Source organism: Schistocerca gregaria, chromosome 7 (genome assembly GCF_023897955.1).
Source record: "Schistocerca gregaria isolate iqSchGreg1 chromosome 7, iqSchGreg1.2, whole genome shotgun sequence".
NCBI lineage: Eukaryota > Metazoa > Arthropoda > Insecta > Orthoptera > Acrididae > Schistocerca > Schistocerca gregaria.
In genome coordinates, this window is record NC_064926.1 from 105,806,290 (window position 1) to 105,821,915 (window position 15,626).

At 45.5% G+C, this 15,626-nt stretch overlaps 1 protein-coding gene across 1 annotated transcript in view; it reads right to left on the minus strand.

Annotated features, from left to right (window-relative positions):
* Window positions 1–15,626, minus strand: part of LOC126282309 (serine/arginine repetitive matrix protein 1-like) — a 1,097,707-nt gene that overhangs the window by 856,589 nt on the left and 225,492 nt on the right. Inside the window, exon 2 of the mRNA XM_049981964.1 lies at window positions 6,328–6,412. Within this exon, the coding sequence (XP_049837921.1) occupies window positions 6,328–6,412 (85 nt within the window). The remainder of the gene's footprint in view (window positions 1–6,327; window positions 6,413–15,626) is intronic.

Below are 15,626 nucleotides of genomic sequence, written 5' to 3' on the forward strand. Positions count from 1 at the left end.
GTTTGGAATTCCTGTGTGATTGTGTCGATAGATGTCTGCCTATAACACATTACGACCCTCTTAGCTGTCGGTGGTCTCTGTCTGTCAACAGACGAAGTCCGTCTGTTCGTTTTTATGCTCTGTGTGTCCATTTACGTTCCCACTTCATTATCACATCGGAAACAGTGGACCTTGGGATGCTTAGGAGTGTGACATCCAAAAACCTGACCACGTTCGAAGTCCGCGAGTTTCGCGGAGCGCCGCATTCTGCTCTCTCACGATACCTGATGGCTGCTGAGGTCGCTGATATGGAGTAGTTCCACGACAATGCACTTAATATGAAAAACGTATGTTTTTGGGTGCGTCCGGATACTTTTGATCACATAGTGTATTCAAAGAAGGATACAACGTCGCTGTAGTGTTTGTCAATTAGAAAGGCAGCTTTCTACAACTGAACAGCTCGGTGTTTGGGGGTGAATATGAACGGAAAGAGCCTTCTCACATGGGACATGAAAGCAAACGCAAATGCGGACCTGGTAGAGTTTTGTGACACCATAATTTGGAATTTCACTTTGCACTTTTGCGTTCCCAAGTGTAAAAGTCGTAATCAGACACGTCAGATTTTTGCTGCATCTCTATATGCCAGTGAGATGCGAGATCCCTTTGTTCGTCACAAGTAGAACGCTGTGGTCGAAAACCACATTTATAATCACGTTCCGTGCCGCGCATCAGTTCATTACTGAGCGTGCACCAACCGCGTTTGGTGTGCTTTACGTTGAGAAGGGAGTCTTGTGTGAGAAAGCCGCGAGGCGCATGGCGAAACCAAGAGGCTGTCTGTACATGTTCGGCGAGCGTTCGTCCGTGTGACAGTGGAAACAGTGCCAGATGTGCTGGTCGCGTGAAGGAAATTTTATTCACTACAGAATTCTCACACAGGCTTGTGATACCGTTTCGTCGACGTTGCTGTGAAAGCCGCGTTGTCCTCGATTCAAGATGCTTGTGAAGATTTTCAGGACATTGCCAAAATAGAGTCCCCAACCTGTTGATCTGTTCCTTCCTTATACAGTCCCTATTGAGCCCTAGAACTACGCCACTCCGATTGCACTCCTGCCACCGTTTTTAATGCAGCATTTTCTGTCATTTTATCTGAGCACCACGACTATGTAGCTGTTTTTACGGATGGGTCGAAACAAGGGGATTCCGTTGGTTGCTTAGTTGTTTTTCCGGATCGTGTCCTCAAGGTCCGACTGCCTCAGACTTTTACTGTCTCTGATGCAGAATTATCTGCGATCTTGCGGGCACTGGAGCTGATGAGACATTCTTCCTCTTCTAAATTTCTTGTCTGTTCCGATTCACTCAGTGCCCTTCACTCATTGCATCGTTTGTATCCGGCAGATAAAATAGTCCAGACCATCCAGGATGTCCTCCTCCGACTACAGCGACTGGGGAAGGTTGTAGGTTTCTGCTGGGTTCCGGGGCATGTCCGCATTGCTGGGAATGAAAGGGCAGATCTCGCAGCCGAGGAGGCATGTCTCGATCCACAAGTATCTCAGTGTGCCATACCCCTGCACGCACTCACCTCGCTGTTGAGCTCACGAGTCATGCGTCGGTGGGAGGATGAGTGGCTGGAAGTGACTGACAATAAGCTCCGTATGGTCAAGACCACAACGCGTGTGTGCTGTACGTCCTTTCAGCCCCATCGACGGGACGAGGTTCTGCTCACTCGGCTTCGAATAGGCCACAGCCCTACGATGCATGGCTTCCTGCTCCGGCGGGAGGACCCTCCAATTTGTGGTGCTTGTGGCGTTCAGGTCTCTGTGCGGCACGTTTTATTGGATTGTGTTTTATTTTCTGACCAGCGGGCCGCGGCTGACTTGCCAGCGGACCTGCCATCTCTTTTAGGCAACACTCGGACGAATGTGGTTAAAGTTTTAAAGTTCTGTGCCATGTCAAATGTTTTCCGAAAGATTTTAGGGAGAGGATCTTATTTGCTCACTGTGTGACAAGCTCGCCCATATTTTATGTAAGTGGCCAGCCAATGACAATTTTGTGTGGCGTTCTTGTTGCTATGTTTTCCCTTTCCTTCGGTTTTACTTTCTTATGTAGTATTTTCCTTCTTTTCCTGCATTCTTTGAGTGTGTTTTTCAGTTTTATTAGGTCTGTCCACATTCGTTCCTTTTAATGTGTGTCAGGGCGCTGATGACCTCGATGTTGAACGCCCATAAGCCCCAACACACACGGACACACACACACACACACACACACACACACACACACACACACACACACACACACCACACTCGGACACACACACACACACCACACTCGGACACACACACACACACCACACTCGGACACACACACACACACCACACTCGGACACACACACACACACACCACACTCGGACACACACACACACACACACCACACTCGGACACACACACACACACACACCACACTCGGACACACACACACACACACACCACACTCGGACACACACACACACACACACACACACACACACACACACACCACACTCGGACACACACACACACACACACCACACTCGGACACACACACACACACACACCACACTCGGACACACACACACACACACACCACACTCGGACACACTCGGACACACACACACCACACTCGGACACACACGGACACACACACACACCACACACGGACACACACACACACCACACACGGACACACACACACACCACACACGGACACACACACACACCACACACGGACACACACACACCACACACGGACACACACACACCACACACGGACACACACACACCACACACGGACACACACACACCACACACGGACACACACACACCACACACGGACACACACACACCACACACGGACACACACACACACCACACACGGACACACACACACACCACACACGGACACACACACACACCACACACGGACACACACACACACCACACACGGACACACACACACACCACACACGGACACACACACACACCACACACGGACACACACACACACCACACACGGACACACACACACACCACACACGGACACACACACACACCACACACGGACACACACACACACCACACACGGACACACACACACACCACACACGGACACACACACACCACACACGGACACACACACACCACACACGGACACACACACACCACACACGGACACACACACACCACACTCGGACACACACACCACACTCGGACACACACCACACTCGGACACACACCACACTCGGACACACACCACACTCGGACACACACCACACTCGGACACACACCACACTCGGACACACACCACACTCGGACACACACCACACTCGGACACACACCACTCGGACACACACCACTCGGACACACACCACTCGGACACACACCACTCGGACACACACCACTCGGACACACACCACTCGGACACACACCACTCGGACACACACCACTCGGACACGCTCCTGCACGGTTTCCAATGTCTTTCCCAGCATGAAGTACACATAGCTGCAGTATACCTACTTAACGTCTGTCCTCAATTCTGACAAGAGTGCAACCCTCCCTTCTGCTGCACAACTTAGTCACAGAGTAGTTTACCATTTGTCTGTAGTCAGGCTGATACGACGCCCAATTCCACAATCGCACACTACAGTTGACAGATGATGTCTGAATCTGTACCTTGCTACACCGTATGTTCCTCTATAGTTCATTAATATACAGAAATGTGTGATTGAGAAAGAGGAAATATCATTTTCTACGTCAGAAGGGGGGAAAATACAGTGTTAAAAATCGAGATGAAGATCACTTCAAGAAATGGATCTTCTCAAATTCCCTTGGGTGCAATACAGCACAATGTGCAATCACAGAATTACGAATGCAGCAGTCTACTTGGTATGGCTGCGCAATCACATGCCAAAATGGGGAGTTAAGGGCTACTCTGGTTCAATATTCAGCTGTTAAAGAGTCCACTACGGCGCCCAATATGTGGCTGTTATTGACTGTTTCTCACTTTCACCTTGCCAAGTGCTGGACCTGGCTACACATTTACTCAAATATTCCTTAACTTTGGAACTCGATTTTAATATACGTTAATTGCGTCAGTCAACCGTAAAAAATACAAACCACGAAAATAATGCAATAACTCCATTAACGGGAACAGAAGTCAAGTTTTTTAAGCACTGTTACAAGTGACATAAATAGAATAAGCGCCGATAAAGTTTATTTCTTGTTCATTTTAAGGATTACTAATCAGTGACATTTCCTGGTTGCTTTTGTTCAGATCGAACAGGAATTTCTCATGTTTTCTGATATCAAGATGGCAAATTTACAATCTAGCTGGATATTGCAAAAATTTCTGTGGACGTTTGAGGCGTGAAACAGAGCCACGTGGAGGGCGGCTGGTGGCGGACGAGTGCTGTGCCACGCGGATGCAGGCGGGCCTCTGCCAACTGTCGTCGAGAAGCCGTAAGAACATCCCTGACAGCTCGCAGCTCGCAGCTTCCTACTGCGAAACGCTAAGGCGTCCACACAGCTGTGACAACACTGAGGCGTTGCAATAGTGACGTTTACAAAATCACGTTACGTTACTGTTGTAGGTAGGCCGCGCCCAGCCTACTGCGTCTTACATCGACACAACTATACTATACACATATACAGGATGTATCAAAAAGAATCATCCGGTTTTTAAAAATCGTAACTATTGTGTTATCTGAGATCAAGAACAAACTCTCCGAGTTTTACATGGCTCCTGCTAGGTAGCAGCAGCGTGCGCCCACTTGAGTTCTAGTAAAAATGCTGTCGGGACAACAGAGAGGGTTCTGTGCTCTACGTTTTGTGCAGCGCAGGTCAGTAGTAACTGTCCAGCCCGACTTTAGTACTAGGCATGGGGTGGATTCTCCTACAGCACAGAGCATTAGACGATGGCGTTCAAAATGGTTCAAATGGCTCTGAGCACTATGGGACTCAACATCAATGGTCATCAGTCCCCTACAATTTAGAACTACTTAAACCTAACTAACCTAAGGACATCACACAACCCCCAGCCAACACGAACCAGAGAAAATCCCTGACCCCGCCGGGAATCGAACCCGGGAACCTTGACGCGGGAAGCGAGACGATGGTGTGAACAATTCCTAGAAATAGGTTTTTTGCGTAGAGGCAAATGGTCGGTCCGTCCTCGAGTGACTCACACAGACGTCGAACGCATCCGCCAAGTCCGCAGGAATCCGTTCGCCGCCCGGCTCAACAGCTAAGCATGCATCCGATGTCCATCTGGCGTGTGTTGTGTCGACGTTTATACATGAAACCGTACAAAATTCAGCTACTGCAAGGTCTTCGTGAAGATGACGAACAACAACGTGTGGAGTTCTGTAATGTTGTTCTTGGCAAGATGGAGGATGACACTTTCCTTCCACGCTTAGTGTTTGGTGACCAGGCAACACTCAATTTAACTGGAAAGGTGAACCGTCCTAACGTGAGAATATGTGGTACGCAAAAACGACAGGAAGTTGTACAACGTGAGATGGACTCTTCAAAATGAAATGTGTTTTGTGCGCCGGTCGGAGTGGCCGAGCGGTTCGAGGCGCTACAGTGTGGAGCCGCGCGACCGCTACGGTCGCAGGTTCGAATCCTGCCTCGGGCATGGGTGTGTGTGTGTGAGGTTGGTTAGGCCTAAGTCCCATAGTGCTCAGAGCCATTTGAACCATTTGTTTTGTGCAGTTTAATGGGAAAAGGTGAATGGTCCATTTCTGTTTGCCGAGAACACTGTTACAGGGAGCACACATCTCGGTATGCTTGAGAACTTTCTTTCCCCACAGTTGGAGACTGATTCGAAAGACTTCATTTACCAACAGGACGGGGTACCGCCACACTGGCATCTGGAAGTGCGGGAATTCTTAAGTCAAAGGGATACTGAATGATTGATCAGTCGGACTGGACCAAATGATTCAGCTTTACATCACTGGTCTCCAAGGTCACCGGACTTGACTGCACGTGATTATTTCTTGTGAGGGTTTAGAAAATACTCTGTTTGTGTGCCCCCGTTACCAACAACAATGAATTAACTGAGACATGACAGCAGCTATGGAAGCTGTACTTCAAGATATGCTCGCTGCAGTGTGGGAATAATTTGAATGCCGCTTTGACATATGCCGTACATCTCAAGGGGGACATATTGAACAGCTATGAAAAGGAATGGAAAGAGCTTATTGAGCTTCCCGTCCATCAAAAAACAAAATTCATTGTGTATGTTTATTAGTCTGAGAAATATCGGATGATTGTTTGTGATAGAGCGTGTATAGCAGCGGCTACTGCGGTACTCACCCAGCGGCGGGCAGGCTGAGTGCGAGCGCGTGGCGGGCCAGCATGGCGGCCACTCCCCCAGACGCGCGCCGCCGGCGGCCGTACGCTGCAACACACGGGACGGCGGTCACGCAGGCACTCTGCCAACACGTACCAGCCTCACCAAGCAAAATATTACTCATCCACACCGCGAAACTGTTCACTGTTTCATCTAATACGAAATAGGCAAACATTTTCAGCAAAATCCGCGTAGGTGTGCAAGGCCGCCAGTCTTATGCTGTTCCGAAAAGAGAAATAAAATTCATTTATATTAAAAGTCGTCTGTTCCTTGGAAACAATTCCGTTCTTCTTATTCTGAAAAAGACGTCGTATAGCTGCGAATACAATAATTCTCCGTTGCTCCGAGACCAATTGTCGACAGGACTAGACACTTACTTTAGACTGCAATATTGTTCGGCCACAGGCACTCGTCTAAGAAACAATAATGACGACACTTATACGAAGGCTATCCACAAAGTACATTACGTTTTGGAATTAAAAATAAATAAAGTATTGGATTTTTCTATTATATACAGATGAAAGCCACACTTAAATACTACTTTTCTACATAGTTGCCATTTAAATTAAAGCATAATTGCCATTTAAATTAAGGCACTTATCGTAGCGATGGACGAGCTTGGAAATTCCGTCGTCATAAAATTCGGCCGCCTGCGCCTTCAACAACGTGGCGACTGTCTTTTGGGACAGAAAAGGTGTGATTTTTGTGGATTTCCTGGAAAGAGGCACTAAAATAAACTGTCAAAGGTATTGCCAAACTCTGCACAACCTCAGAGGAGCAATACAAAACAAGCGCAGGGGAAAGTTGGGCTCAAAGATCTCGCTGATTCACGACAACGCCCGGGCCCACAAGGCAAATGCCACTCGCTAAGTTCTCGAATCTTTCAAGTGGGAGTTGTTTCCTCATCCTCCGTACAGTCCCGACCTGGCACCGAGCGACTTCCACTTACTCCCAGCAATGAAGAAGTGGTTGACCATGCAGCGTTTTGATGACGACGTACAGCTTCAAGAAGAGGTATCCACTTGATTGAAGGCGCAGGCAGACGAATTTTACGACGAAGGAATTTCCAAGCTCGTCCATCGCTACAATAACAGCCTTAATTTAAATGGCAGCTATGTAGAAAAGTAGTATTTAAGTGTGGCTTTCATCTGTATATAATTTAAAAAATTCCAAAACTTTATTTTTAATTCCAAAACGTAATGTACTTTGTGGATAGCCCTCGCAACACATTTTTAAAACTATTGGTACAGCGACTACACTGCATGTCTAACGGTACTTTCGCTTTGATTGAAAGACGACTTAACATTCGCCACATTGTCACAGATACGCAACAACGAGAACCACTTACGAAAAATCTCAATAAACACTTTTGCAGAACACACAAGGAAGGCCATATTAACGAAATTAGCACCGTGTTACAGACACAATCGATGGAGAACCACAGGTCAGAACTGTATGACAAGGTGAAATACTTAGCACGGCAGTTTTCACCCAGGACTCACACTATTAAAGACGAGCAAGGCAATATTATCACAGACGCAAAAGGCATCGCCAAAGTATGAAGTGAATACAGCATCAAGTTGTTCGCTGAGAACTCACAACCAATGTCAAGTGACCAAAACACAACGAACACTCAACCAGTGGTCCTTAGAGAAGAACTTTAACAACCACTGAAAAAGTTGCGGGATCAAAGGGAACCAGGCCAGGATGGAATTATTGCTGAACACCTGAAAAACACGAGTAATTTGGGTGTCGACGTTACGCATAGGCTACGTCAAAAGATCTGGCTGTATGGAAACTGGTCACACCAATGGTACCACATCATTTTCATACCACTGTTGAAGAAAATTTCTCCACTTGGCTGTCTGAACTGTAGACCTGTAGTCCGTATCTCCCATGCCAGTAAAATCATGCTCACTGTATTGAGTGAGCGGTTCAAAACCTTCTTACCTCCACAAATATCAGATGAACAAACTGGGTTTATTCCAGGCAAAGGAACCCATGAGCACATTCTAAATATCCAGCAGCTCGTCCAGATAGCAAGGAAATATACACCGAGGTCACAAAACTCATGGGACACCTTCCAATATCGTGTCGGACCTGTTACTCCCGGCGTAGTGCAGTAGCGCGAGGTGGCATGGACTCAAAAAGTGATACTGCCTCTGTAGCCGTCCATAACTTCGGAAGTGTTGCCAGTGCAGGATTTTGTTCGCGAACTGACCTTTCGACCATGTCCCATAAATGTTCGGTCGGATTCAGCGTGGGCGATATAGCTGGCCAAACCACTCATTCTAATTGTCCACAATGTTCCGCAAACCAATCGGGAACAATTGTGCCCTGGTGACTTTGCGTTCTGTCATTCATAGAAATTCCATGGTTCTTCGGGAACATGAAGTCCATAAATGGCCGTAAATGGTCTCCAACATAACCATTTCCAGTCAATGATAGGTTCAGTCTGACCAAAGAACCCAGTGCATTCCATCTAAACACAGCCCACACCATTATGGAGCCGCCACCACCATGCATAGCGCCTTGTTGACCACTTGGGTCCATAGCTCCGTGGTGTCACGCCACACTCCAAACCTACCATCAGCATTCACCAATAGTGTGTGTGTGTGTGTGTGTGTGTGTGTGTGTGTGTGTGTGTGTGTGTGTGGTGTGTGAATGCCTAAGTGAGCCAATAGTGTGTGTGTGTGTGTGTGTGTGTGTGTGTGTGTGTGTGTGTGTGTGTGTGTGTGTGTGTGAATGCCTAAGTGAGCAAACTGTTGAGGTCATGGGTCCCTAGACTTACACACTATTTTAACGAAGTTATGCTAATACGCTAACAACAACACACACACACACACACACACACACACACACACACACACACACACACACACACATACACACAATCAGTGACATGGCGGCCACACCGCGCGGCTGTTTCACCAACTGAAACCGGTACTCATCTAATGAGGCCATTGTTTTCCAGTCGTCTACCGCCAAACTGACATGGTCACGAGCCCAGGAGAGCCACTGCAGGCGATGTCGCACAGTTAGCAAAGGAACTCGAGTCGTTCGTTTATTACCGTAGCCTATTAACGTCAAGTTTCGCCACACTGTCCTAAAAAATACGTTCGTCCTACGTCCTACATTATTTCTGCGATTATACCATGTAGTGTTGCTCATTTGTTAGCACTGACGACACTATGCACGCGCCATTGCTCTCGATCGTTTAGTGAAGTCCTCTCGGCCGGCGACTATATTGTACGTGGTGAGAGGTAATTCGCGAAATTTGCTATTTTCTGAACACCATCGACACTGGGAATCTAAGAATATTGAATTCCCTAACGATTTCCGAAATGGAATGGTAGACGCGTGTAACTCCAACTTCCATTCCGTGTTCAAAGTCTGAAAATTCCCCTCCTGTGGCCACATTAAGTCGGAAACCATTACTCATGTATCACCTGAGTACAAATGGCAACTACTTCAACGCACGTCCGTTTTATTCCCTGTGTGTCCGATAATACCGCCATCTGTATTTGTATATATCGCCATCCCATGACTTCGTCAGCTCAGTGTAATATCAAACTGTTCGTATTACAGGAAAGCTTTCGACTACACTCATCGAGATGGGTACGCCAAGACATCTGGTGTATCTGATACAGCAACTGCACTTTTGGAACACAGCGAAAATAAGAGTCATCAACTAATGCCAGCGTGAAACAAGTATCCATTCACTCTCCACTATTGTTAAATACATACAATGAGCACATTATGAGAGATGCTCTTGAAGACTGGTATGATGGCATCGTTGAGTAGGTGGCAGAAAAATTAACAGTATCTGGTATGTAGATAACACTCTGATAATTGCAACAGACATCAACTGGAAATCACCAAGCGAAGGTTGGCTAAAGGAATGATTCTAGATCTCCGTAATTACAACAGATCTGACGTCACAAATATTGCTGGCTACGAAGTCGTCAATTGCTTCACATATTTAGGATCTGTTGTCACTGATACTGGAGACTGCAAGCCTGAGATCCGTAGGGGTGTTTCGATTGCGAGAAATTCTACAGCAAAACTTGTTCGCATCTGGAAGGACGCCTCCACGACTGTCGAGACAAAGATTGGCCTCGTCCGATCTCTAATCTTCGCTATCGCGACCTATGCAGCAGCAACATGGACGATGAAGATGGCGGATCGTCGCTGGACTAATGCTCTGGAAATGCGGTGCTACAGAAGATTACTTCGAACACCACGTACTGCGCACCAAACTAATCAGTCGATCCTGAGGGAGCTCGACACCGGAACAAGACCGTCGGCTCTTATCACCAAAATTGATGAAAATCTTTTGGTCACATTCCCAGAAAGAGGCAATGAGAAGAACCGTCAGTCAGGGAAAAAGAGGACGGACAAAAAAAGACTTAGGGGACGTGTTCCACTGCGGTGGATGGACCTTATTACGAACTTGGCGGGGCTTACAACAAGCAAGTCACCATTCACAAGACAGGGCTTCACGGAGACAGGGCGTCAATAGGGCTTACCACGCGATACTACTACACCCTAGCGAAGGATTAGAGCAGAGAGAGACTACTATTTTACAAACACACTGAATCGTACCTTAATAACAAAACGAAAAATAAAATTTCTTTGAAAAAGAAGGAGGCATTTACATTGCTGCCTTTTAGACTTCAAAACGTTCACATACAACGTCCGAACGTGGTTTTCCGTTCACAATTCTGGAAACAACATAGCTCTGTCTTGATAGACATGAAAAAGTGGCTGGTGCGTCACGAACGTTTCATTGCTGGTCTTATAGGGTCTGTAAGTCGTCGCAAGGCACTGAATAACATCTCAGAAAATTCTGACGATGCTGAAACTATCATAATCAGAATGATCAGAGGACTAGTTTCCTGAAACAGTTCTTTAATCATATCAGCCTTCAACAATGAGATATGTTCTAATTATATGCTTATACACCAGCATTCAGAGCTGTGCGAGAAGCCTGTTCATATTGAAGTCCGCTATGCGTACTCCACGCAGCCCCCACAAATGACGTGTAGATGGAGAGTTTCTTTGGGAGAACGTAACAAGTATCTCTTCAAGATGAGATAGTCGCTTTAGATCCTCTTGACTTAACCTTCGGCCAGTCTCAATCCGAAACAGATGAACTTCAAAAGTTTAATCAAGTTTCTTAAATCCTCGTTCCTGAGACAGTTCTCTAGGAACAGACGATGTTCCCGTATGTTTCAAATTCGCTTGTATTTTGATTGCTCTGCGGTAATTGGATGTTTCAGATTTAGGTTCTTGAATTAAGTTTTGGCTTTCTCTGTTTATTATGTAGGCTTGTCTTCCGACGCAACGACTGAAAAACTGAGACAAAGGGAAAGAAGGCGAAGGACAGTATACGGTGTTAGTTAATTACTTACATGTTCCATAGATCGTTTGAACAATTCGTTCATTGAAACGATGTGAAACGACTTAGTTTACAGGATATGTATACGTGATTACTGTTAACATTCATGAATACATTATTCTTTTTGGTCCTAGTAATGCAACTACGAGTACACTTTCTTTTTTACTGGCTGCCAGTTTTCAAGTAGAAATTAGTCAGTGGAATACAAGGAACTGCCCAGGAGAACTGAAATAAACTAGATTTCAAACCTGTGTTGCTACCCATCAGACATTCTATGTTAGTGGAGAAATGATCAAAACTTTTTCCCGCTGCAAACCGAACTCCTTTCTGAGACAGTGGTAACTTTAACAGTGGGTAATAAAGGTCTTTTTTCCTCTATTGCTCCAGGCATGGACATCACTGTTCTTCTCAAATTATCATGGATTATTTATGACTAATTTCATTAGCGAATGTGTGTTTTGTGATGGCGCAGTTAAAATGCCTAGATCCTTGAAGAGGCGACTACATGACGTCCTTCGGTGAACACATATTATTCTTACTGATCGCTTTTGCGCAATCAACACTTCCCTTCTAAGTGATGAAAATTATTCTGTAACACATTGCTGAACGGAACTATGCAAAATACGTCAGGAGGTTGCTACGCTTGTTTCCAAGATTAGCAATTAGACGAAGAGCAAAAGCAGCTACACTTAATTATCTGAGGAGCTCAGTAATCTGGTTTTTCCAGTTTAAGTTTTCATCGATATGTTCACCCAGAAATTTGGAACATTCTACCCTACTTACTGACTACTGCTTATTCATGTGTTACATCAATTGTTCTTGTGATTATTTGTTATGCAGGACTGGATGTAGTGCATCTTTTTCAAAATGTATGCGGGATCAGTTTTCAGAGAACCACTTAACTCTGTGGAAATCATCATTTACCAATTCTTCTGTTGCTTTCCCTCTAATTGGATTCATTATAACGCTAGTATCCTCTGAAAAAAGTACCTATTTTGCTTGTTGAATATTAACTGGAAGGTAATCCATATGTATGAAGAATAGAACTGGTCCCAAAGTTGAATCCTGTGGGACTCCCTCTGACTATTTTCCCCCAGTCACTAAATGTTTCTACTTCCGACATAGTCTGAATTATTCAGCGCAACCTTTTGCATTCTGTTTGTTAACTATGATTCAAACCGTCTGTGCGAAAGCCATCGGTTCCATAAAACCTAAGGTTTTCTACTAAAGTAACATGATCTGCACAATTAAACGCCGTGTAATGCTCCCGACAAATACCAACTGAAGATATATTGTTATTTAGGGCTTGTACACCTTGATGAGCAAATGTCTAAATAGCATTCTCAGTCGGGCAGTCCTTCTACAATATAAACTGTACCTGTAAAATAATTTGCTTCCGCTTAAGTCTGCCACTACTTTTGAGTACGTTACTTTCTCAAATACTTTGAAAAAAGATGTCATTAAAGAAACTGGACGATAATTGTTTAAGTCTGTCTTGTCAGCTTTGTTATAAAGACGTTTAACAATTGCAGGTTTTAACCTGTCAGGAAAAGCCCCAGTGCCAGTTATGCATTGCATACAACAATAAGGGCATCCTTATTAAGCCGGGACCACTTTTGAGAATTGTGTTTGAAATTCCATCAACACCGCTTGAGTTTTTGCTTATTAGAATTTTTATAATTCTATTAATTTTGCTGAAGGATGTTGGTGCTGCTTCTACACTGTGATCAAAAGTATACGGATACCCTCAAAAACATACGATTTTGAATATCAGGTCCAGTGCACTGCCAGGTACTCCATAAAAGCGACATCAGTAGCCATTAGACATCGTGAGATATCCTTAGAACTCGCGGACGTGGTCAGGTGATTTGCTGTCACTTGGGTCATGCGCCTGGGCGCGAGATTTCCACACACCTAAACATCCCGAGATCCACTGTTTCTGATGTGATAGTGAAGTGGAAACGTCATGGGACACGTACAGCACAAAAGCGTACAGGCCGACCTCGTCTGTTGACTGACAGAGACCGCCGACGGTTGAAGAGAGTCGTAATGTGTAACAGGCAGACATCTATCCAGACCACCACACAGGAATTCCAAACTGTATCAGGATCCACTGCAAGCGCTATGACAGGCGGGATGTGAGAAAACTTGGATCTCAAGGTCGAGCAGTTGCTCATAAGCCAAACTTCACGCTGCTAAATGCCGTACAGGCCTACATTGGTGTTTTAAGCACCTTCTTGCTTCCCACTGTTGAAGAGCAATTCGGGGATGGCGACTGCATCTTTCAACACGATCGAACACCTGTTCATAATGCACTGCCTGTGGCGGAGTGGTTAAACGACAATAACATCCCTGTAATGGACTGGCCTACTCAAGAGTCCTGACCTGAATCCATTAGAACACCTTTGGGATGTTTTGGAACGCCGTCTTCGTGCCAGGCCTCACCTACCGAGATCGATACCTCTCCTCAGTGCAGCACTCCTTGAAGAATGGGCTGCCATTCCCCAAGAAACCTTCCAACACCTGACTGAACGTATGCCTGCGACAGTGGAAGCTTTCATCAAGGCAAAGGGTGGGCCAACACGATATTGAATTCCAGCATTACCGATGGAGGGTGCCAGGTGCCTGGATACTTTTGATCACATAGTGTATGTAATGGCTACTGCACTGCTGTAGGATCTACACTGTATATTTATTGTTATTATTAGCATTAATAGTATTAGTAACAGTTCAAAATGGTTCAAATGGCTCTGAGCACTATGGGACTTAAAATCTATGGTCATCAGTCCCCTAGAACTTAGAACTACTTAAACCTAACTAACCTAAGGACAACACACAACACCCAGCCATCACGAGGCAGAGAAAATCCCTGACCCCGCCGGGAATCGAACCCGGGAACCCGGGCGCGGGAAGCGAGAACGCTACCGCGCGACTACGAGATGCGGGCATTAGTAACAGTGGTCAGGGACACAGCGTTGGCACTACGAAGTCTTCAGTTCCTTACACTTCACACTTAAGAAGTCCAGCAGTCAAGTGGTTTACAAACAGCCAATACCGTGCACACATTTCATCTCATTTCGATTCAAATTTTTCCGCGCGGTATTTGGAGAATGGACTACAAGAGAATTATTTTGAAGGTGATTCGATGAACCCTCTACCAGGCACTCTGTGATTTCCAGAATAACGATGTAGATGTAGATTTATATGTGAATGTGGGTGCCGGGTGTGGGCGAAGCAACTGTCATTAGGATGAGGACGGGTGTAGAGGAAGCATGTTTTGTATCAAGTGCCTACTCTCAATGTGGATGGTTAGGTTTCTTTTGTGCTCCACTGAAAAGGTTGTTAGCAATGAGTAATACAAATTGCCTGACTCAGTTCCTTGTTTAAGAAAACGCTTCAAAAAGCTAAATAGCATTAATCACTGAAAACAATAGTGTTCACGAGACTTTTTTTTCATTCTAAAGTTTAGTTAGGCGTTAATATTGATGTCGTTGTGCGGAGGGTAGGGAAGGAAGTAGAGTATTCCAGTTAATATCTGATTGTACTCAAGTATTACAGTCCCAGATGTGGTCGAATTTAAGTGGAAGGAACAGCCGTTCAGGAGAATCAATCGACAGACCTTTAAGCAGCGCTTTCTTAAAAAATTAGAACTAATATCTTCAAAAGTGCCTGGTTTACTAAATCGTGTAGGTGAAATTTCGGAAGCACGACCTGTGACTTCTGCAGCGTAGACCGAAATTTCGAAAAACCGGATGCGATGTCTGAAATTGCAATTAAACAGGACGTTATTGCGTTAAAGATTGCAGAACTTTTGACAAACATGGGGCTTCACGGAAAGAATTATCTGAGGAAATATCAGCT